Below are 22,694 nucleotides of genomic sequence, written 5' to 3' on the forward strand. Positions count from 1 at the left end.
GTTTCTTCAGTATACTTGCATAGATCTTACCAGGAACACTCAGTAGGGAAATACCTCTGTAATCTCACATTCAGTTTTATTTCCCTTTTTATATATGGGTACTATGAGAGCTCTACTCCAATCATCAGGAATTCGTCTCTCTGTCCAGGCTTTCTGAACTATGCAGTGCAGCCACTGTAAGACTCATATACCACCATACTTCAGAATTTCTGGTCAAATATCATCTACTCCTGCTGCCTTTCCACATTTCAAGCCTTTGATGGCTTTTTCTACTTCAAGTATGGACATGTATTCCTGACTGTATGCCTGTTGAGCATTTTTTTACCACTGTGCTGTCATCACTGCTTGTTTCATTTACCAGTTTTTCAATATAATTACTCCATACTTCAAGGATATCTTTTTCTCCCGTTTTCATGTCACCTTTATCATCTCTAACTTCTTTTACAGCACTCTTTCCTCCATTCCTAAGCTTCTTCAACAACCTCCAGAATATTTTGCCACCTTCTTGATATTTATTTTCTATATTCTTGCCAAAGTCTACCCATGACTTTTGTTTAGCTAGTTTTACACAGTGTTTAGCATTCCTGCATTTGTCTCTGTATTCTCTAAGAGCGCAAGCTGACTTCTTTGATAGGAACTTTTGATATGCTTTCTTCTTTTCCTTCACTGCCTCTTTAACTTCCTGTGTCCACCAGGGAGTTCTGATTTTTTTATCCTTACAGACAACCTCACCACATGCCTCTCTGGCAGAATCAATCAATGTTTTCTTCAGAGTTTGCCACTGAATCTCCAAGGTTTGATTTCTGTTCTCAAACTCTTTCATTTTTTCTTCAATAATCTTTGTGTATTTTAGTCTACAGTTCACATCTGAGAACTGCTGAACTTTTATTCGCTTTGAAACTTTCTTACATGTTATTCTTTTTAATATGAAATTCAATTTTATCCTGCTCAAGACTAAATAGTGATCATTTCCAATTTCAAATCCTCTGTAGACTCTGGTGTCCTGCACCAGGGAGAAAACATCACTATCAACAATAACATAGTCAATGAGACTCTTCTTATTCCTTGCCTTTTCTCTCCATGTGAATTTGTGCATATTTTTATGTCGGAACATGGTGCTGGAATAACCAGTCCATGTCCTGAGCAGAAATCCAACAGATATTTGCCATTATTATTAGCTTTTGCTGTTTTCTCCAAATTTTCCCAAAATATTTGTGTATGTTTCACAATCATTTCCTACTCTGCTATTTAGATCCCCAACAAGGACCAACTTTTCATTTTTCATTGTGTTTTGTTGCTTTTTCTAAAGCCTCAAAAAATTCCTCCACTTCTACCTTAGTAGAACCTTGTGTTGGACCATAGGCACAAATAAGTCTCATTGTCCAATTCCCCATTCTGATATTTGCCCACATTGCTCTGCTTCAGACTGACTGCCATTCAAGAAGATTAGCCTCGTATTTTGTGTTGAATACTATGGCTACTCATTCTTTTCCTTGATTTTCATTGCCTGAATATAACATTTTGTATTTATTTCTGAGAAAGATCTCACCAGTTTTGGTCTTTTTTGTTTCAGTCACCCCTATTATGTTGACTTATCTAATTCCTCAGCTAGCTCCATTTCTTTGCCATTCAGGCTTCTTTATGTTGATAGTACCAATCTTTAACTCTGGTGATGTTGAGTTGGGGGTTTGTTTTCAGATTTGTTCCAGTAGCTGATGTTTCGCTGTTCGCCCTGGTTCACTGGTGAAAACAACGGGGTCCTTGTTTAACCGGGTGACGCCCCCAGCCGGCATGAAATTTGGTCATGTTGTACCATCATTTTTTATTTTGGTTTAACCAATAAGAATACAATTTGGTCGGCTAAATCCCAAATTGCCAGCCCATCCTCGTTCATTCAGTATCCAAGTAGATACCCGACAGGGGTGCACCACGAGAAGGTGAGAATTGGACATTAGGTCAGAAGCCCTGGTCGGTTCTTCGCATTCCTTTAAAGGCTATGTGGAGGTCTCCTCTCAGTTATACAGCTTTGACCATTAAGCACCCCCCCCCCCATTAAAAACCTTTAGGTAAGAATTCGAAGATATGCGCACTATAGTATTAAAAGTTTCAACCGTTAAAACATTCTAGAGCGTTTTTGATGTCCATAATTTCTCTATTTAAGAAGGCAAGAGATTTTTTAGCTTCGTGTAGCTGATTATATAAAAGAGATTTACTAGCTTTTAAGTAGATCCGATCAGCTTTTGGGGACTTAAAAACTTCTTTTATTTTACAACAGGTAGGAATAACCTGAGCCATCTTACATCGTTTAAATAATATTAATCTGTTAATGCATTTGGCCTTCTTTACCAATACTTTACCATATCTAGCAGATTATTTGGAAATAGACTCTCAGTTCATCACTCTCTCCTTGTTCCTGTATATTGTCTCCTCCTTCCATTCTATATTCCTGTAATTAAAGTCTCCCATCAGTTATCACATTCTTTTTACATGCCCAACCAATCTGCTTAAACATTTTAACAGTATTATTCTCTATATTCCCTAGCTTATAACAGCATCCTGTCGAATACACTAGTCTGTTAATTACAAATTCACACAGATTCAAAATCTGCACATATACTATCAACTTCTCACTTTGTGGACATAATTCTTTTGCAGTCCTTAACAGTACTTCCTCCCTCCCCTCTTTTCACCTTCCTGTCCTTCCAGAAAATTGTATATCCTTCCATTTCTATTTGTGATGTCACATCATCCTGAGACAACCATGTTTCACTTATATTGATTATCTTTCGGCATACTGACTCGATCAATGCATCAAACTGAGCTCTCTTAATTCAAATACTCTTTACATACAAACATAACAATTCCTGTATCTTTGAGGCCATTCTACAAACACCAGCATTCTCTACTCTGGCATACCATACCTCTCTTCAATCTGACCACTCCTGTTTTCCTGATCCTGATTGTCATTCAGGTATCCAGAAAATTCGCTGAAAACAATTTATTGAAAGACAGTTCATCAAATAACAGTTAATCAAAAATGCAATTTACCATCATCATCAATTTCCTGACATGTACCATCAAGGGGTGTACAGGACATGATAGTACTACATGAAAAATTTACATCATTACTAACTTCCTATCTACAATTTTCCTGCAAATCAGTCTCTTACTTGTCAGGACTCCAACATTATCAGATCTTATATTTCTATCATCTAAGGCACTTTGTACCTTATCAATCCACCTGAGATTAGCTCTGCTAACACATTCCTAGATGCTGACAATGTCAAGTTCTTTCCTAATATCCTCGTTTTTAATATGATATTGCCATTGATGCCATAGTTTATAATAACCTAAAATAGGTTATAATAACCTAAAAATAATGAATTCCTTTTATAAACATAAAGACATACATAAATATACTTGGGCAGCAAAAGGATGGAAATCAATATTAGATTACTTCATATTAAATGAAAAGACATCAAAATTTTCACTAGATGTTAGAGTTCACAGAGGATATGAAATAAGCAGTGACCCCTTCCTTGTTAAAATAAAATTAAGATTACCACCTAAATGGCTACAAGTAACAAGAACAGAAAGAAAAATTGAAACATTTGTTTATAAAACTAGACTATTGAATGACACAAATGTACAATGGCTATATGAACAAAGAATTAACCAGTATCTAGATAAAATAAAACAAAATGAAGAAATAGAAATAGAATGGCTTAATATAAAAATGATACTCAATGCAGCAGCAAATGAAAGCTTAGGAAAGACCAAAAAATTCAATAAAAGATAAAAACTGAAGATCTGGGATGATACAATCAAAGAAATAATCAAAAAGAAAAAAGAAGATATAATGATATCTACAGTTATATGGTGTCAATGGAAAATTGATATAATTTTCCATTGACACCATATAACTGTAGCGTATTGAATAGCTTCTCTCTTGGCACCTTGTCATATGCCTTTTCCAGATCAACAAAACTCAAATACAGATCTTTGTTATATTCCTATGCTTTCTCAACTATTTTATCGTAAAGTGGAGATCTGATCCTGACAGCCTGTATTCATCAAACAGCAATTAATCAAAAACAGAATTTATTGAAAGGCAATTCATTGAAAACCACTAATTCATGGAAACTACAAAACATTGAATGAACAGTTCAGCGAAAAATGAATTATAAGGTGTGAAGTGTATTTGTCTAAAAGAACTGTGGATTTTATTGGATTAACTTGTGATGCAGTTGAAGCTTAGCATGATATCCCCTTTATATATATTAGATGTGTGTGATGTGTTTATTTAGTTTATTTTATTTGAGAGGTATTCCTTTCAGTGTGTATGCATTTTGTGTGTGTTTTACACAATCTGGAAAAGGTTATGTAAAAAATCTTTTTATTGGCAAGGATATTTTATCGCATGGCATTGTTAGTAGTATAGACCACCTATTAGAGGTCCCTCGACACTTCTGCGCATGTCAGAAAAAGCAGAATCCATTCCGATAATAGGGTAATCAGTCTGTCTTCTGGGATGTAATAATAAACAAACTGAGTTTGTTTATTATTACAGGTCGGAAAATTTAGCTTTTCTTTTACGAACATTGCTGTTTTTAAAGTGTAACTATTTTGCTTGTATAACAGTTGGAAAAATGTACGAAGAGTGTTAATAAAATTAAAAAAGGTATAGCATAAAACACAAATGTAACTAAGTTTATTTTTAATAAAGTTTTCTATAAAATAAAAATAATTATACAGAAAAACAGAAATTATTTTAAACGAATTTAGTTATTCTAAACTTACACTTGAGAGAACTGAGACATTTAATGTCCTAAACTAATTAATTATTTATGACTTGCTGTGACTCTCAATAGCATGCAAAAAAAATGTTGGAAAAAATACCATTGTCAAATTCTTTTAATCTTCAGAGTCATCTGAATCGGTGTCCAAATCGCCATCACTTTCACTTAAACTGATCACCAAAGGTTCGCACAATTCTTCGATAATTCCGTCTCTATCCCAATATATATTTTCCAATGAGGTGACATGAGAGCATTATTTTCCCCACTTTTGAACTGTAATACTTTCAATCGCCTGTTCTGAAAGCTTAAAAAGTTTCGACATGTCAATATCCGCAGTTACGTTGCAATGGCGAATGAAACTTTTCACTTCTGCCCAAGCATACTCAATGGCATTAATATCACAATGATATGGTGGTAGCCTCAAAGCTAGAAATCCATGCTCTTTGAGCATCGTGTGGAATTTAAATAGTTTAGTTGTGGGCCAGTTTCTTTTGACCAAATTAAGCCATTCAATTTTTCGCATATCTGGGGAATGAGAAATGTTATTTGCAAAGAGCCAATCCATAAGAACTTGCTTCTTATTAGACCAATTTGGAACTTTGTTTAATCGAATAGAGTGATATGAAGTGTTATCAATTATAACAACAGCATTTTCAGGAAGGTTTGGAATCAGTTTTTCTTCTGCCCACTTTTCGAAGTTCATAGAATTCATTTGCCCATGGTAATCTCCAATAGTTGAATTGGCTTTGTGTAGTAAGCTTGAATTTGCTAAAAAACCCATTTCTCCGCCCGCACACAAAATTATTATGCGCCGCGAGGCATTTCCGGTTTGTAGCACTCCACATTCTTCTTTAGACTGCCAACATTTTCCATAAGTTAAATTACTATCGATCGAAGTTTCATCTAGATACACAATCGGTCTTTTCTCTTCCCTGAAACGTCTTATTGCTCTCAAATACTGCGTTCTACATAAAACAATGTCACTTTGCTCCATGATAAGTTTCCTTTTATTCTGGGACTTTTTAAAACAAAATCCGATTTCATGAATTATTTTCCTTAAAGTTTCTCTTTTCCAAAGAAAATTAATTTTTTCTTTAAGCACAGGAATCAGTTTCGGAACAGTTGGCACTCTTTTCTCGACCAAGTAAAAATCGTGAATAGTTCTTCTTATAACGTCTACATCAAAATCATTCAAAGCTACGGTTTCAATGGTTTTCTTTCTCTGGCACTTTTTTTTTAGGATATTTAAATTTTGGCTTACCTTCACCTTTTGATTTCCTACGAATTCTTTTAACAGTCGACCCCGATACGCCCGCAATTGCACTTGCGCGTTTTATGACTTGAGAAAGGGGAACAAGAAGACGGCCTTCTGACAATTCTTTTTCGCAGAATGTCAGCACATTATTCAATATTCTTTTGCAAGAGCTACTGAAACGTAACAATAGAACTTGTTGACTGTACTGGATCCATCATACAAATTAATAATAAAAAAATAATGCAAGAAAGGGACAACAAAAATCAAACTAGTACTAGTACAGCGACAGACAAGAAAGCACGTGATTTCGCATGTTGGCGACCAATTTGTACATCCTTCATTTCTTTCTCCCCTTTTGCATGAATCGACTATTCTTGGCACCAAGCCAAGAAGGGATCTATAAATGGTGGGCAAACTATAGTAATAATAATAATGGTTATTATTCCTGCTCATCATCCTCTCTCATCAAACTGATGGTTGGTGGAATGGCAATGCTACATTACTAGGGAATAATTGTAGAACAACAGCATAGTTTCCTATTGTCTTTCTTGTCCAAATAAGTGTTTCCTGTCTGTAAATATGTGTGTTCATGGAACTGGTTTGCCTGTTTCCCAAAGGAAAAATCCTGCCATCTCTGTATGAGGCCTGCTAACTTGCCTTCATAAAGAAGAGGACTAATAATAATTATTCATGCCATAGACAGATTTGACTTAAATCTTTCAATTAAAGGGCTTTGTTTATACGAACTGAACTACAGAGGCTGTATTATTATTATTAATAATATTTGACTTCTGATTACACACCAGTTATATAGGATGCATGTTACTCGGATTGGTAATTACTCGCTCCTATCTTGAAATTTTTCAAAAATTATGTCCATTTTTCAGTTCATCTATATTCAGGGCTACAAAGGGACGTTTCGAAATTATGTATTACAATAAATCTCTGATTTAGTGGAATTCAAGGAAGTTGTCTGCATGGTTCAGTTTTAGTTCCAGCTGGATCACTTATAATATTTTCGTAAAGAAGTTTCGAAATGATGTTAGTAATTCTGCTCTGACTGGATGAAATTTAATGAGATTTTATAGTTAAGACATATATATTAAAATTTGTCAGTTTTAATTTCAACCTGACCATTGTTTGTTGTGAAAAAATTAGGTAGAACAAAATTTGTCTAGAGATAAATCACTATGAACACAATGAAGCAGTATGTATACTTACAGAAAATTTGTTCTAAAATACAACAAAATAATTATTGTCTCAATGACTACTTACATATGCCTGTATCTTGAGTAACATTAGATATTGTTGCCGAACATTTTTAAGCAATAGTTTGCAAGAAAATTACTTTTTTGATAAATTCATCGAAAAATTATTTTTTCAATCAATTGCATTTGCAACAAATTGTCATGCAATGAATTGTGATTCGATAAATTGCCTGTTCGGTGAATTGTCATTCGTTAAATTGTTGTTCAATGAATTGTCATTCGATGAATTGCCATTTGGTAAACAGTCTTTCAATTAACTATTTTTAGTGAATTTTCATGGAATTTGCCATTCATAATTGTCTCATCCTCACCTCTATGCATTCCTTCACCTTGTCTTGCCACATGCACATCTTCAACCTCTTATCTATCTTACTCCTGTTGTACAACCTGTTTGACCATGCTGTTTTGTTTCACAAATGCCCATTGATCGTATGCTTCATTAACTTCTTAATTCTGTGCCTTCTCAGCAAACAATAGCCTTTCTAAATGCCCAGCATTCCAGTTCATGACAGTAATCATGCTGTACTGGCTTGCAGAGTGGCAGAGTGTGTGGATATTTCATTTAGAAATGGTTGCATGCTGAACCTCAAAGCAGGAAATTATAACCAACTGAGGAGAATACCAGGTTAATATGGGAAGAATATTGGTGATGCATAAAAGTATTTAAGAAATACATTTAAAGATGATGCAATACTGGAGTATGTCTCTAGAGTTCAATGAATAAACCGGGTGAAAGAGAAACGGGTGTGCAATCTTATTAACCAAGAGATTCTTAAGAAAAAGATCTGGAAGTATTACCACGTGTGTAAGAATGATGCCAGCTACAAAAATTATGTGGTGCAGGCTATAACAGTTACAACTGTTGTGCGAGTATGAAATAAAACTGTTTCTTCCAGCTAAAGACAACTCAAAGAATTCTACTATGTTGCAAGTAAAAGAAAGAATGAATGTGCAAGAATAACTCGTTATGGGATATTGCAGATGGCAGATGCAGAAGAGATTGTATAACTAATGAACAATTAGTTCATTAGTTGAAGAGACTCAAGTGTATGGGGAGATACTAGATCTGCTGCATGAACTGAATATGAATTCAGCAAATAGGAATTGATGGAATATCATCAGTCAGATGGTGTTCAGCCAAATTGGTTGTTCCTTTGACCTGGCTGTATGATATGAGTCTCAGCACAGCAGTGGGAAGAATTCTCTCTGTGCAAGACTCCTGTAAAGACCTGTCATTATTTCTGGAAAGTTGGTAAGATATCACATACAGAAATGGATTGACAGAGAATCCGTACTTTGCAATGAGCAGCATTGGTTTACTAAGGAAAGGTCATCATTTGAGTAACTTGCTCACATTTTATGATAATGTGATGGTACAGTTAGACAAGCGGAATAGATGCTAAAGCTTTTGACAGGATTAAGCATGGAAGGCTGTTGCATAAGTCAAAAGATATGGGATTGGATTATAAACTGCTAGTTTGGATAAGAGGATGGCTGACTGACAGATTTCAAAAGGGGTACTGTATTTGCCGGCATATAAGACACACTTTTTTTCTTTGAAAATGGGTCTGAAAAACAGGGTGCGTCTTACCCGATACTCAGTTTTTTATTACTTTCATTTCTGGAAATTTTCTGTGCTCCGAGTTATGCAATTTCTTTCTTGCTTCCTTGCAGTGTGTGAGAGCATTCCAGTTATGTAGAGTTCAGTGGCTGCGCATGCACTGTCATCGACGTTCACAGCTGTGTTCCTGTTCATTTAACCCTCCAACCGGCCAGGATGTATATATACGTCCAGCTAAATCTGGATACGATTCAATACACCTGTTGAAACAACATGGATAAGAAGTGCAATTTGGCTATTCTCTCATTTAGAAGGTGAGATAATCCTTCACGCTGTAGAGAACACTTAAACAGATTATCTCAAGAAGCTGAGTCTCAGTTTTCTATAACAAGAAACACAGCTCCTTGTTTTATGCTGGGCAACTTGACTGTTAGTTATATTAGAAAGACTAAAAATATCGAAATTATTTTTATTTTATCTTTTTATTGTGCAGTTTATAATTCCAGGACAAAATATAAATCCTTGCATACTTTCTTCACTTAAATATTGCGTTACCTTGGAGAACCAATGTTTAATGCTTTTGTACTAATTTTGTCATATCATATCACTAAGTTCTTTCAAAATATATTAATCTCCTGTTCTTTGCACTTTCACCTTTTTGGTTTCCCTGTATAATCGGTCTTCATAAAATGAAATAAACGGTTATTATTTAAATTGATATGTACAGTATAAATTTTCTGCCTAGTTTATATATTTTTCTCCAATTTTAAAGTAAGCGATACTTTTGCGTATATTCTCTGATACAAAAAATATATATATATATGTGTGTGTGTGCATGCATCAAATGTGAAATTTCATATTTTCACAATAGAATTGAACATTATTTCAACTTTGATAGTTTTACACCCTCCCCGCTGCAACACTATCACACACTTGAAAACTCTTATAAAACATAGGTACAGTTTTTATTTAATTTGTGATTTTTCCATAATAATTGTTCTGCATAACGTTTAATTTTCAACACAGAAACTAGGTTTTGATTATTATAAATTAGCAAATTATAAATAAGAAAATATACATATTATTTCCTCATTATTATAAATCAGGAAGTTATGTGACATTGGGTAATAGAGGAAATTAATATATAAAAACACTGTCATCCTACAAATGCAATATCAGAATAATATGTTTCGAATGTCTGCTAATCAATCAGAAAGATGGAAAAACAAAACAAGGAATTTCTGCCTGTAAAATATTCAGTTATTGCACTGACTGAATATTGGACATCAATTGTGCTGCCTGCTGGGCATGTTCTTTTGATCTGGTTCCCAGTGTGTGTGTGTGTGGGGGGGGGGGTATAGTCTACAACTTGTTACTGGACAGAAAGGAATATTAGAAAGTATACCCAATATACAATTCATTTATGAGATGGCAAGCAAGAGCAGCAGCGGCAGTAATTTTTTTCAAGATAATCGTATCAAATAATTTAGAATTTTTCGATAATAAAAGTGAAACTGATCACTATAAATAAAGATATCATTTTTGGCATAAATACTGCATCAGCCTGTAAAAGAAATGTCAGATTTTCTGTGTTAGAATATCTGAACAACTGAATATGAAACAAGACATTCTGCTTGAGGCAATTTAGTGCGACTTCTCGGAAACTTTCTGTCTTGCGTTTCTCAAAAGAGTAATCTAACACTTTTAGCTTTTCTTCCAGGTAAAAGGATTATTGTCTAGCATTTCTAAGACGTTTTTCAGAAATAGAAACCAGCAGCAATAGAAGTAGTAATATTTAGATTTTTTTTTAAAAAATAGAAACAAAAATAACACAGTATTTCTAAATCTTAGAATAATTTCAGCAGACTGCTGAACAGCTGATTTCAGATGCAAAGAAAAAGTACAGAATTAGAAGCTTCGAATATACAACAATATTATTGCTTTATTTCTTTTGTCAAAATGGTAAACTGAAATAAGAGATTTTGAATACTCTCTGAAAGCTTTCAAAGCTGTAGAAATTTAAAGTAGTTATGTACCTGAGTTCCAGGACAGGAGAGGGGAGGGGTTGCAAAAATCCTAAAAATGAGCATAAATTTTGAATCATTCCATACAGGATATCCTTCCTATTATATTTTCAACATATCTACAGTGAATAAACACTGGATATTATAGTAATGTACATCCTACAAAAAAAAAAAAAAAAATCTGTTGCAATTTTAAGCAAAAGGAGGTGAAGAGTCCGATAAAATACCATTAGGTATAAATTTTTGATACTAAAAAAGACACAGTATCGGAAACTGAGTAATGCAGTTTATAATCATTTGTTGTTCATAGGAAAAAAAAAATAATAATAATTCGTTCCTAAAATTGAAATGTGATAATTCATCTAAAGGTATTTTGCAAAGAAAGCAAGCAAAATGTCATATTTCACTAAATGTTATTTTAAAATATGAATATCTGACAAAATATTTTATATGTAAACAAACATTTGAAAATTCGTGAAAAAGAATCTATACTGTCAGTAAAGTGAAGGAAATTTACTATTACTAAAATATATTCATTGTAAAGGATCTGTGGTCATTTCAAGATTGATTATTTATTTTGGCAGATGTGAAACTTCTATTTTTGGAAAGAGACACAATAAATAAATTGTGCAGCAAAATAAAAAAAAAAAGAAAACAATCAAATATCCTAGTACAATGAAGAAAATTCCAAGTAACAGAGTACATGTAAAGATAAGTGACTCAAAAGTCATTCGACCACAGTTAATCCGCTAATGGCTCTAAAATCTCCATTAAAGGATTAACAGCAGAGGAGGGTAAATACTTAATAAAAGATAGAATGACGATGAAGTTTTGATCCATGAAAAATTCTAGAGTGGTCTTGCTATTTCATCCACTTTGGCCAGTAGGAGTGTTAAACTTTCCAATTGTTGTCGCGGTTGTGAATGGTGATAAATTTCTGCCGTTAAATTTTCTCTAAATTTCTTGGCAAATTATGGCTGAAAAACGTCAGCATTGCTACAATATTGCATACAAGCTTCGTGTAATTGAGTATGCTAAAGAACATGGAAACAGGGTTGTAGAGAGGCATTTCGGGCCAACCCCAACTGAGAAAATGATAAGAACTTGGCAGAATCAGGAAGAGGATCTAAAAATCTTTTTTTTCCTAAAAAAGTGTGTACTTATACGCTGGCAGATATGGTATATGAGAGATGTGTATCTACAAGAGTTAAATTGTCAGTCCTTGGTCCATCCTTATTCACTCTTTACAATTAATGATATTGGAAAGGATTTAACAGGAGAGACAGCTATTTGATGAAGATGCAAAGATAGGCTAATCAGGAATGCACTTGCAGAATGATTTGAGTAAGTTGGAATTGTGGACATGAAAATGACTGTTTGTTCAATGTTAGTAAATGTGAAGTTATGCACTTTGATGTAATGAGATATCCATTGGTACATTATATTGGCGGGATTATGCTAGAAGACACTGACCAGGCTAAGGGATCTTGGAGTTTTAGTACATAGGAAGGGGGTGGGGGAGCATATGTCAAAGATTGTAAATACAACTCAGAGGATAATTGCGATGCTTAAATTAACCTTAACTTGTGAGAATAAGGAAATCATTTTGCCTCTTTACAAGACTTTGCTGCCTCATCTAGAATGTTGCATACAGATCTGGGTGAGGGGGCAAAGAAGATCATTAATGATATCTGGACTCTGAAATGGAGATTATGAGAAGAGATTGGGAATTTGTGGTCTGTAGATCCTAGCGAAATGGGGAAAGAGTGATGTGATAGACCAACAAATTTCAGAGAGCAGATAGTTATACCAGTAGATGAAAATTTTCAATTTGCAGAGTGTGGGGAAAGGATGAGAGAGCATCTGTAGAAGTTGGAAAAAAATGCAGTCAAGAAAGGTTTGAGAGCTACATTTTTCTCTCAGAGTGAATGCATAACTAGAATGGCTTGCCTTTGAAGGTTATGAGTACAGATAGTGTGAATGAATTCGATGCATGACATGTAGCCTTCCTCGAAGAGTCCTTGACTCCCTGGAGGTTTGTTAATAATTTTTATAGTTATTTGTTAATTTCAATGAAATTGTGCATCTAACATGTTAGATTAGTATATATTCTGCTTAAATTTTCTTATCAACATATATTTTTATTCTCCATAGCTTGACTTAAAAAATTGTAGATAGGAAGTTAGTAATGATGTAAATTTTTCATGTAGTACTATCATATCCTTTAACTTCTCGGGACTACATGGCAGGAATTTGATGATGATAATAGCTTAACTTCTGAATACTCATTTGAAAAATGAATGCTATAAGTTGCTGATGTATTTTTAATTTGTATCTAAAATGACATTTGCAGAATTTTCAATGCAAGGTAATGTAAATAAGCTTCTTCGTGCTTTCAGCTTATTGTATCCTCAATGCTGCAATGTAGACAATCTGTCCATCACTTATTTGTCTACTAATTGGTCTTTTCATATTTGATCTCCAGCTTCTGGCTAGTTTAACTATGCTTTATTTTTGGTCCATCCAATTAACATGTTGACTCCATTCCAATTTTCTTCATGCAATTATAGGTTGTAAGTGACATTCTCTATAAATGTTTTTGCTCTTTACTCTGTCAGATTTTATTTTGTTAACTAGTTTTCTTAATGTTTTCATTTTGCGTGTTGTACCTTTCTGTTGTAATTTTGATGTTTCTATTGTTTCACATGCATATGTCAACATTGGTCAGACTATTGATTTATACATTCATACTTTGGTTTCTTTTGTTAGATCCTTATTTATTTTTCATATAGTTGAATTTAGACGTCCTAATAGTTTATTAGTCTTCGGGGATTGTTCTTTTACTTCATCCTGTGTTATATTTTCATTGTTCTAAAATTTTTCCATTTAGTTACATCTGATTGATTCGTTTGCAATTACCATTGTTTTTGATTTCTCTATTGATATTTGTATGCTAAAACTGCTGCATATCTGTTTGAAGTTTGAATAATTTAATTTCTGTTTTTTTAAATTCTGTTATTTCATCCATAATTATGTAAATAAACATGGACTTAAACAATTTGTGTTCTGATATCTTATGCATTCGTTTTTTTTTTTGTACATATCTTTAATCATTTTAATGATTTGCAGTGTATCTTTCCTAATGCTAGTACTTTCAGGACATACATTCATGTGTCCTGATATCTTATGCATTCATTTTTTTTTTGTACATATCTTTGATCATTTTGATGATTTGCAGTGGTATCTTTCCTAATGCTAGTACCTTCAGGACATCCTGTAATCTGATTCTGTAATGAAAGCCTTCTCTTAGTCAATGAAACAGATAAATATCGGTTTGTTAAATTCTATTACTTTTTTCTGTTATTTTGCTTTATAACAAATATAACATCGGTACATGATCTTCCCTCATGGAATCCTTGTTGTTCATCATTAAAATTGTCGTGCTTCTAGTTCTTCTTTGATAATTCTTGTACCTATTTATGGTGGTGCACTTAAGTTGATTACTCGATAGTTTTGTTTCCTTTTTAAATGTTGGTATTGTAATATTCATTCTCCATTCATTGGGAATCTGTCTTTTCTCAAAGATATCTTTAATTAAATTTCTCATGTTTTGAGTCATTTCTTTAATACTTTAACTCCATAGTTTAGCATGTCATTATAAATTCCATCAGTTCCAGATGATTTCCTATTTCTTAATTTTGAGATCAATGATGTTCTGACTGTGTTTTCTTTCCCTTCCCTTGGAGCTGTTTCACTCATTATTCACTGTATTCTATACTATTCTTGTTGCTCAGGGGTTTGGTTTCTGCTTCAGATAGGACTATTCCAATTAGTTATATAATATGAGCTGTAGCTGCTATTATACATTCAAAGTGCAACTACATACTCATGATTAAACATACACTTATTATTTTCTGCTTTAAACTATTAGAAAACTTAATATTTTTCTTTAGCATTTTGATTAGGAATGTGTTGAATAAAAAATTCACTGTGATCAGGCTGTGTACCTGATGAAGATATTGACCTTGCTTGTCATGATATCTGACATGGATAGAATATAATAAATTCTAAATCAGTATATGTAAAAGCTGGTAAAAGAAATATACAGAAAGGTAGGTTTTTAGATTATGAAGTTTTGGTTTACTAGATAAGTACAATATAATTGATAGTTCAGTGATATTCTTAATTTCAAAATTCTAATAATTTTGTTCTAATTTCAGTTCGTCTTGTAGTGTTCGTCATTATTTGGTTAGTATCATTTGGAAAACATCACCTATGGTTACTACCAAACTTAACAGAAGATGTTGGTTTCTTTGAATCATTTTGGCCATTATATAAATATGAATACAAAGGTAGCAAAAAAGACAAAAATAAAAAAGAGATAGAAGAAGATAAAAAAGATGATTCCAAAGATCTGAAATCTGTGGACCAAGAGAAAGAAGAATCTACTACTGATCAGGAAGGTAAAGATCATGTGCACACAGAATCAGAACAGGAAAGTGATGGTGAGAAAAGTAAAACTGAAATTGGAGATAATGGTTTTGAAATAGTTGATCCAGAAGATGATGTCGATGACCAAGATGAATATCACTGAATGTAGGCATCATATTTGTATCATATATGCTTTATATAAAATGTACTTTATTTCGATAACCTTACTGACCAGTGTGGTCAAGAATGCAGCATTTTAGCACGCAGATACACACATTTTGACAACTTGACTAGGTAGCAGGGAAAGTATAAAAATATATACATAATTTATTGCTATTTTTGTATTTGTGTAGAAGTGTTTGATAGTAATTTCCAGATAGTCTCCAGGCAATTCTTAACAGATGTTGCTTATTATGCATTTGGGTTAAGGTCAATTCTTCCACAAAAATTTGTTTCAAAATGGCTACTATTGTATCTTAAATTGGTAATGTATTTATTTTATGAAATTTCAAACAAAGAAATGAGAAAATTTGTTTTGTATTGATAGATTTTAGTAGGTTTCAGATCTTGCTTTGGAGAGACATCTGTCATTTGTCCTTTTATTATATATATATATATATATCAAAAATAAACTCCACATAAATCATAGTCATTCTGGAAATGGCTAAGGGGCATGAGAAAAATAAAAAAACATGTAATCCAACTGTGACTGCTAAAACCATCAAAATAAATTTTTTGACTACAGTTAATACATCTTAAAAGTGGAATCTGTTTTCTGTAAGAGTATTGTGGTAATATAACAGAAATATCTGCATGACAATATTAGTCTAAATTATACTGTACCTTATGGAATCATTTCTGTTATAAAATTCTTAATTTTTGTAGTTCTGCATCTTTTTTTAATATTCTTGAATTCTTCTGTGTACAATTCGTAGAATCCAAAAATTTAGAAATCTTTTATTCCACACATTGCAGTAGACACCATAACAAACCATAAGGTCCAGAGAAAGTTCATTAGTGTGTAGCTTGCTATAGTAAATTGAACAGGAAAGCATCCTTCCCCCCTTTGACTGATTTACATGAATAAATATTCAAACAAACCTTTATCACACTACTTAGCCTTTAATCTGCATCAAACTTTCAGTGGACCTCTGGGATCATATCATCCTTCCTTACCTGACTTCTGAGCATATTAAATGACCTGTAATTCTTTCTTCCCTCCCTCCATGTTACAACATTTTGAAGCCAAGCCGGCTAAGTCCCAAGCATCTTTTACTGATAAATAATCACAAGGTAAAACACTAACTGGTTTTGTAGGGGGGGGGGGGGGTTTGAATATTGAACAAAAAGGATTTCACAAAGTACATTATAATACAAAGAGCAGAAAATAACATACGAAAATAAGAAATTTAAATAAATGTGAGAATTAAAGAAGTATGGAAGAAAATGGTATGGTTGTAGAAGAAAAATTTGGAGAAGTGCAAGCTGGGTTCATGCAAATTTGGGGTTGTATGTTGCTACATATTGCTCTATACAATGTCTCATTTATGTCACAAAATTTAAATACAGATATTTGTTTTATTGCAGTACTTTAAGACAAATACTCAATTACTAGAAATATAACAAAGACCTATTTTTAAGTTTTGTTGCCTAAGTGGGATATAGAGCAATATACGAGGTGGTATCAAAAGTTTTGAGACTAGCTCTGCGAGAAATTATTTATTTATGTACGTTTACACAACATCACCTTCAAAATAGTACCCTTGCATATCAATACAGCGCTCCCAGCATTCTTGCCACTTCTAGAACGTGTCCTGTAGCCTTCTTTTTGAAGCATGTCAAGCACCTTCTGTGATTCGCACTGGATCTCCGCAATGGTATCAAAACGGTGACTTTTGAGCTGAATCATCTTCGGGAAGAGGGCGAAGTCTGCAGGAGCCGAATCTGGCGAGTAGGATGGGTGCAGAAGTGAGATCATGTTGTTTCTGGCGAGAAACTCACATGTGAGGAGAGCTCAGTGACTGTGCATTTTTGATGTGGAGCATCCAGTTTTTCGCGCATCACAGAGATCTGGTCGCTTTCGCTGAATGTCCTCTCTCAGACCCCTTAAAACCTGGCAGTATAACTCTCTATTGATGATCTGGCTCCTGAGGATGAATTCTTGATGCACAATGTCGAAAAAGATGATGAGTGCACTTAGTCAAGCTGCGGACCTGCCTCACCTTTTTCGGTCTTGGAGATGATCAGCTCTTCCACTCTTCCTGAGATGAAGACTGTTGCTTCATCTCAGGGTCTTACCCGTACACCACCCAAGTTTCGTCACTGGTAATGATCCTCAAATTTCACGTTTGCTCTTTGTTCTAACTTGCTGTCCATGATGAAATCGCAGATGTGGTAACGCAGGTGGTCAGAATAGCATCAATTGCACAGGACGATGTCTTTTGGCACACTGACTTATGAAGGTAGGTGCTCCCTGTGACTGTGCGTGCAGCCTTGTGCTGCCATCTGTTGGCGTGTTACAAGCCTAGTCTCGAAACTTTTTGATACCACCTCGTATAAACTATACTGAGGTTTTATTCTTGTAGAAAGGCTTATATGTTTGTTGCACATGATTACTAAATAACTTAAGGAATTCACAATGTAAACTGGAATATAAATTAAAATAAACTTTAATATATACTTCCTATATTTCGGCAACGTCACATTGCCATCTTCATGGGAACATAAGATTAATACGTGCACGCAGGCACTAACAACAGCAAAATGAGGTCGAAGAGAGGAAACTACTAATTATGAGACATTTCCTTTGGATTTTATTGGACCATGATTTTTATAAATATATGTATACAAACATCAACCAGTTTCGCCAGCTTGGGTCTGTTTGGCTTCTTCAGAACGAGAATGGTTACAACAGAAGAATGCAGTAACGACCTTAAATTCCGGTTTCACCAGTACAGCCACTCTGGACTTGCAGAGCATGCTCTGGATACACGCCACAGAATACGGTGGAAGAAAGCCATAGTAATATACCGCAGCAAGTTTAAATTTGAAAGACTATTCATAGAATCAGCCTGTGGTTAGGAAGAAGAAGCCAGACAGATCCAAGCTGGCGAAACTGGTTGACGTTTGTATACGTATATTTATATAAAAAATCATGGTCCAATAAAATCCAAAGAAAATGTCTTGTTATTAGTAAAAAAGGACCAAATATCAACAATAAAAAAAAAAGAGGAAACTACTGTTTTTTCTAAAGTCCTGATGATGCCCCTAGCGGGCTATATTAGGTATTCTTGGCTGTTGGGCTGAAGTTCTCTTGATGTATGTCTCCCAAATTTGGGACAGTCTCATGCATCCAAATTTTTTGAGGTTTGGCATGTTTCTTAGGGCTGAGGCTGATTCTATGAATAGTCTTTCAAATTTAAACTTGCTGTGGTGTATTACTGTGGCTTTCTTCCACCGTATTCTGTGGTGTGTATCCAGAGCATGGTCTGTAAGCCCAGAGTGACTGTACTGATGAAACCGGATGTAGTCCTTGTGTTCCGAAATTTTGATATTTGCTGTCCTGCCTGTTTGGCCATAGCAGGACAGCTTACAGCTGCAAGGGACCTGGTATACATCAGGTAGATCTAGGGGAAGTGGTTGGTCTTTAGTGGAGCGGATAAGGGATGCCAGTATTCTATATGGTCTGTAACAGGAGGTCAGGTCATGTTTTTTTAAGATTTTGGATGTTGGGAATCATGATGGATTTAGAGTAGTCTTTATTGTAAGGGGGGGGGTGTGTTGTGGTTTACTGGTTTTGGATTTTTTGGGGGTTGTAGCCATTGGCTGAGAAAGTGTTAAGGATGTGATTTAGTTCAGTGGATAGGGCATTGTCATTTGAACAGATTAGTTTAGCCCTGTTGTATAGTGTCTTGATAACTCCATATTGTTGTGAAGGGGGGGGGGGGGGATTGTTGGTGAATGTACCTGCCTGTATGGGTGGGTTTTCTATACGCTGAGAAAAAGCTGGTACAAATTACTACTGATCGGTCCTCTGAAAGTTGACCTGGGACCCAGTTATGTTGCCAGACTATGTTTTTGTCTTTATTATTATTATTATTCTCGACTGTATTGGAAACATAAACGTTATCATGGGAGCTCCTTATTAACACTTTGTTTTTCATTAGCCCTGACTATTACATGACTTATAGTTAATTATATGTTTAAAATATTTAACTAACATAATTAACAATAAAAGCAAATTATATCTTATCTGGTTATTCTAAGATGTTGGTTTTTATCAGTTAGTCAGTGTGGCAGAGCTACGTTCCTGTCTGAGAGAAGATCCATCACAATTGCATTGGCATCATGAAACACAGCTTTTAGATATTGCTTTTGTGCTGGGTTGATTAAGTTTAAAATATGTGTACCTACACTTCAGAATTTTGGAGTATGGATTTTTATGCTATCTGATAGTAAATTCAGTTCATAGTGAATGTTTTGAACTTTTATTGTCCACAGTAGTGAGGTTAAAATATTTTTGCTATGGGACTATGGCTGTTACTTTCCATAATTTTTTATAGCATGTTGGGTTATAAGTGTTTTCTGTAGTAATCACTACTGTATTATGTTGAAATGTTCAAGGTAGTGCCAGATCATTATTCACTTCAATATATATAGAATAAAAAAAAAGCCTCTGTAATATAACTCAGTCAGCAATGGCAATACCTTTGCATTGAAAAGACCTGGGTGCTGACACATGAAATTTTATATTTTTTTTTCTCACGTAAACTCACATTTTTCATCTAGCAAAACAATCCCTCCCCCACTAGAAAATACACAATCCATAGATAGGATTAACCATGCTATTGTAGTATTGATTAGGTTTCTAGAAAACAAACAGACCATTGAGCCTAGCATGTTAACTGAAGATTGTATAGAATAATCATTTCCTACCTTACAATCTTAGGAATATTACATATCTAAAAGTATTTAAGTATTTATCCAGTTTCCACATTTTGGGATTCAGATCCAATCTAATGATGAAAGGAATTCTCAAAGCATTTTTCAAGCGGGATCAATTTTGGTAGAAACTGAAAAGTTTCTCTTTCCTCCAAACAGGCTTCTTATTCCTACAAGATAGATTTATTTCAGAATAATTCCATAAAAAGTGAACATTTTATGAAAAAATTTTCACCTGACTGTATGATTAAAACTGGAATGCGTGCACAAACATGCATAAATGAAAGAGTAAGCAGTGCGAATATGAAAGTGAAATTGTGAATTGGATTAGAGCAGAATGGACATATTTGTACTAAAGTCTTAATGATATGGGGGAAAAATTATGTGCAATGTCAACATTGTTGAGGATCACTATCTCTCACAAAAGGAATAAACATAACCCATTCAGTCTGACATTGGGATGATGTAATAAAATTTTACAGCTCTTTGTATAATTATTCTATAAGGAGTCTGTTTTCATGTAGAACTTAATCTTTTGTCAAAAGAACCTTGTCTGCAGAGGTGACAAAGACATTTTCTGCAAGATCATTTTTCTGCCAGATTGTTTTGGCACATGGTGTTTTAATATACACACAGTCTTGCCATAAATACTATTATGACTTCTGCACCCCCCCCCCCCCGCTTCCCACAGAATTGCGCAAGAACGGTTCCATCAGTGGCGCTGTTCCACAGCCAACATTCGTGTGTTTATTAGTAGAGAGAGCAGTGGGAAGATTATGAGAATTGTATAGCTGTAATAACACTTCACAAGGTTGGAATGCAGCCGCCTGTTATTTTCAACACACTAAAAACACTCCAGATCAGTAGGATGTTTCTGTGGACTATTAAGCATTATAACGATACAGAAGACGTATTTTACCACCAAAGAATAGGTTGACCATGTTGGATTAGGATGCAATAGTTTGTGAGGACTGCTATGGCATGTCTCTGCCATAATCCTGTAAGAATGCAGAATAGGTGATGTTGCAACATTTCGCAATGTCACGTGCTAACCGATGACCTGGAGGTGAGAGCCTATTGTCATTCTACTGGACACTTCCTAACACCACAACTTATGCAACAGAGAGTAATAAAATTAAAGGCACTTCTCCAGCAGTATGCAAATAAGATATCTTCTTCACGGACGAGAAGATTTTTGCCATTGAAGAGTCGTTTAGCTGTCAAAACGATTGAGTATATCCCCTGGATGGTTGTACAGCATGTGCCATAGCACCCAGGATTCAGAGGTCATCATTCAGCATCTGTGATGGTTTGGTGGAGGGTAATGTATCAGGTGTGTGTGTGTAGGAAGGCTGTGTGAGTCCTGTTGGAAAGCAGTGGACCTTCCAACAGGACTCTGCCTCTCCACACAAAGTGAGGACCATGCAATTGGTTGTAAGTGAATGTGCCTGGCCACATATGAATGTGAATGTAGTGAATGTGCCTGAAGGTGGATTTGGAGCAAGCAATGGCAGCATTTTCATTCAATGTGCATGCTGTCGTCGATATGTGCCCTCACAGACTGGGTGTGTGTGTGTGTGTGTGTGTGTGTGTGAAGGCAAAAGTGGAACATTGAGTACTGTTATATGCACGTTATACATGTGGTTTGTATGCACTGAAAGCTGTAAATGATTTACTGATAGATTAAAGGTTTATGCACTGTTTAAGTTGTAACAGTATTTATGGCTAGACGAAGTATTTTTTTGTTCATCACAAATCTATCAGATTGGCAAAAGTAAAACTGCAGGAACACAAGGCATCTGATAATGCTAGTAAAGACCAATGGAGAAAGTATGCTTCACAGAACCTAGAAAAAAAAAATAGAAGAAATCCCGTGGGTAGGATGCAATGTCACTTGTAAACAGTAGCTGTATCTTAGAAGTAATGTTGAGATATATTTTTAACAAAAAGATATGATAGTTAACTTTAGATAGAGTGAAGAAAGACCTGTAATTTTGGCTTTATCATTGAAAGACCATAGATCTGATAAAATACTGTATTTTTTCTTTATATATAAGGCACTGAGCATCAAACTAGCAAAGGAAATAAGCTTGATGGACAAAAGGTATACTGTATAATGCCAGATTTTTGACTAGGATGATGGTGAGATTGAGCATGAATATAGCATATGTTTTCTTTTTGAATAAAGCATGTAGAGATCTAAAAAGGCAGTGTAATTTTAGTGTTCTGATAAAAGACCTTGCTAGACAGTAAAAATATCATTTACATATGTGACCTGTCTGATACGTTGAATGTAGAGTTCTGGGCATCGACTAGAACACGAATATGCAGGAAAACATTCAGAACCAAAGCGCAACAACATGAGTTGTTTGGCACCACAAACAGAGGGTTTGGCCCCTCTGTTTGTGGTGCCAT

The 22,694-nt window shown here is 34.6% G+C and overlaps 1 protein-coding gene across 1 annotated transcript in view; it reads left to right on the forward strand.

Annotated features, from left to right (window-relative positions):
* Nucleotides 1-16,222, forward strand: part of Trp1 (translocation protein 1) — a 147,209-nt gene extending 130,987 nt beyond the window's left edge. Inside the window, exon 8 of the mRNA XM_090402552.1 lies at nucleotides 15,128-16,222. Coding sequence (XP_090258678.1) covers nucleotides 15,128-15,501 — 374 coding nt within the window. The 3' untranslated portion in view covers nucleotides 15,502-16,222. The remainder of the gene's footprint in view (nucleotides 1-15,127) is intronic.
* The last annotated feature ends 6,472 nt before the right edge of the window (nucleotides 16,223-22,694 follow it).

The sequence above is a fragment of the Typopeltis vanoorti genome, chromosome 13 (genome assembly GCF_054136105.1).
Source record: "Typopeltis vanoorti isolate ZY-2024b chromosome 13, IOZ_Tvanoo_1.0, whole genome shotgun sequence".
Taxonomy (NCBI): Eukaryota; Metazoa; Arthropoda; class Arachnida; order Uropygi; family Thelyphonidae; genus Typopeltis; species Typopeltis vanoorti.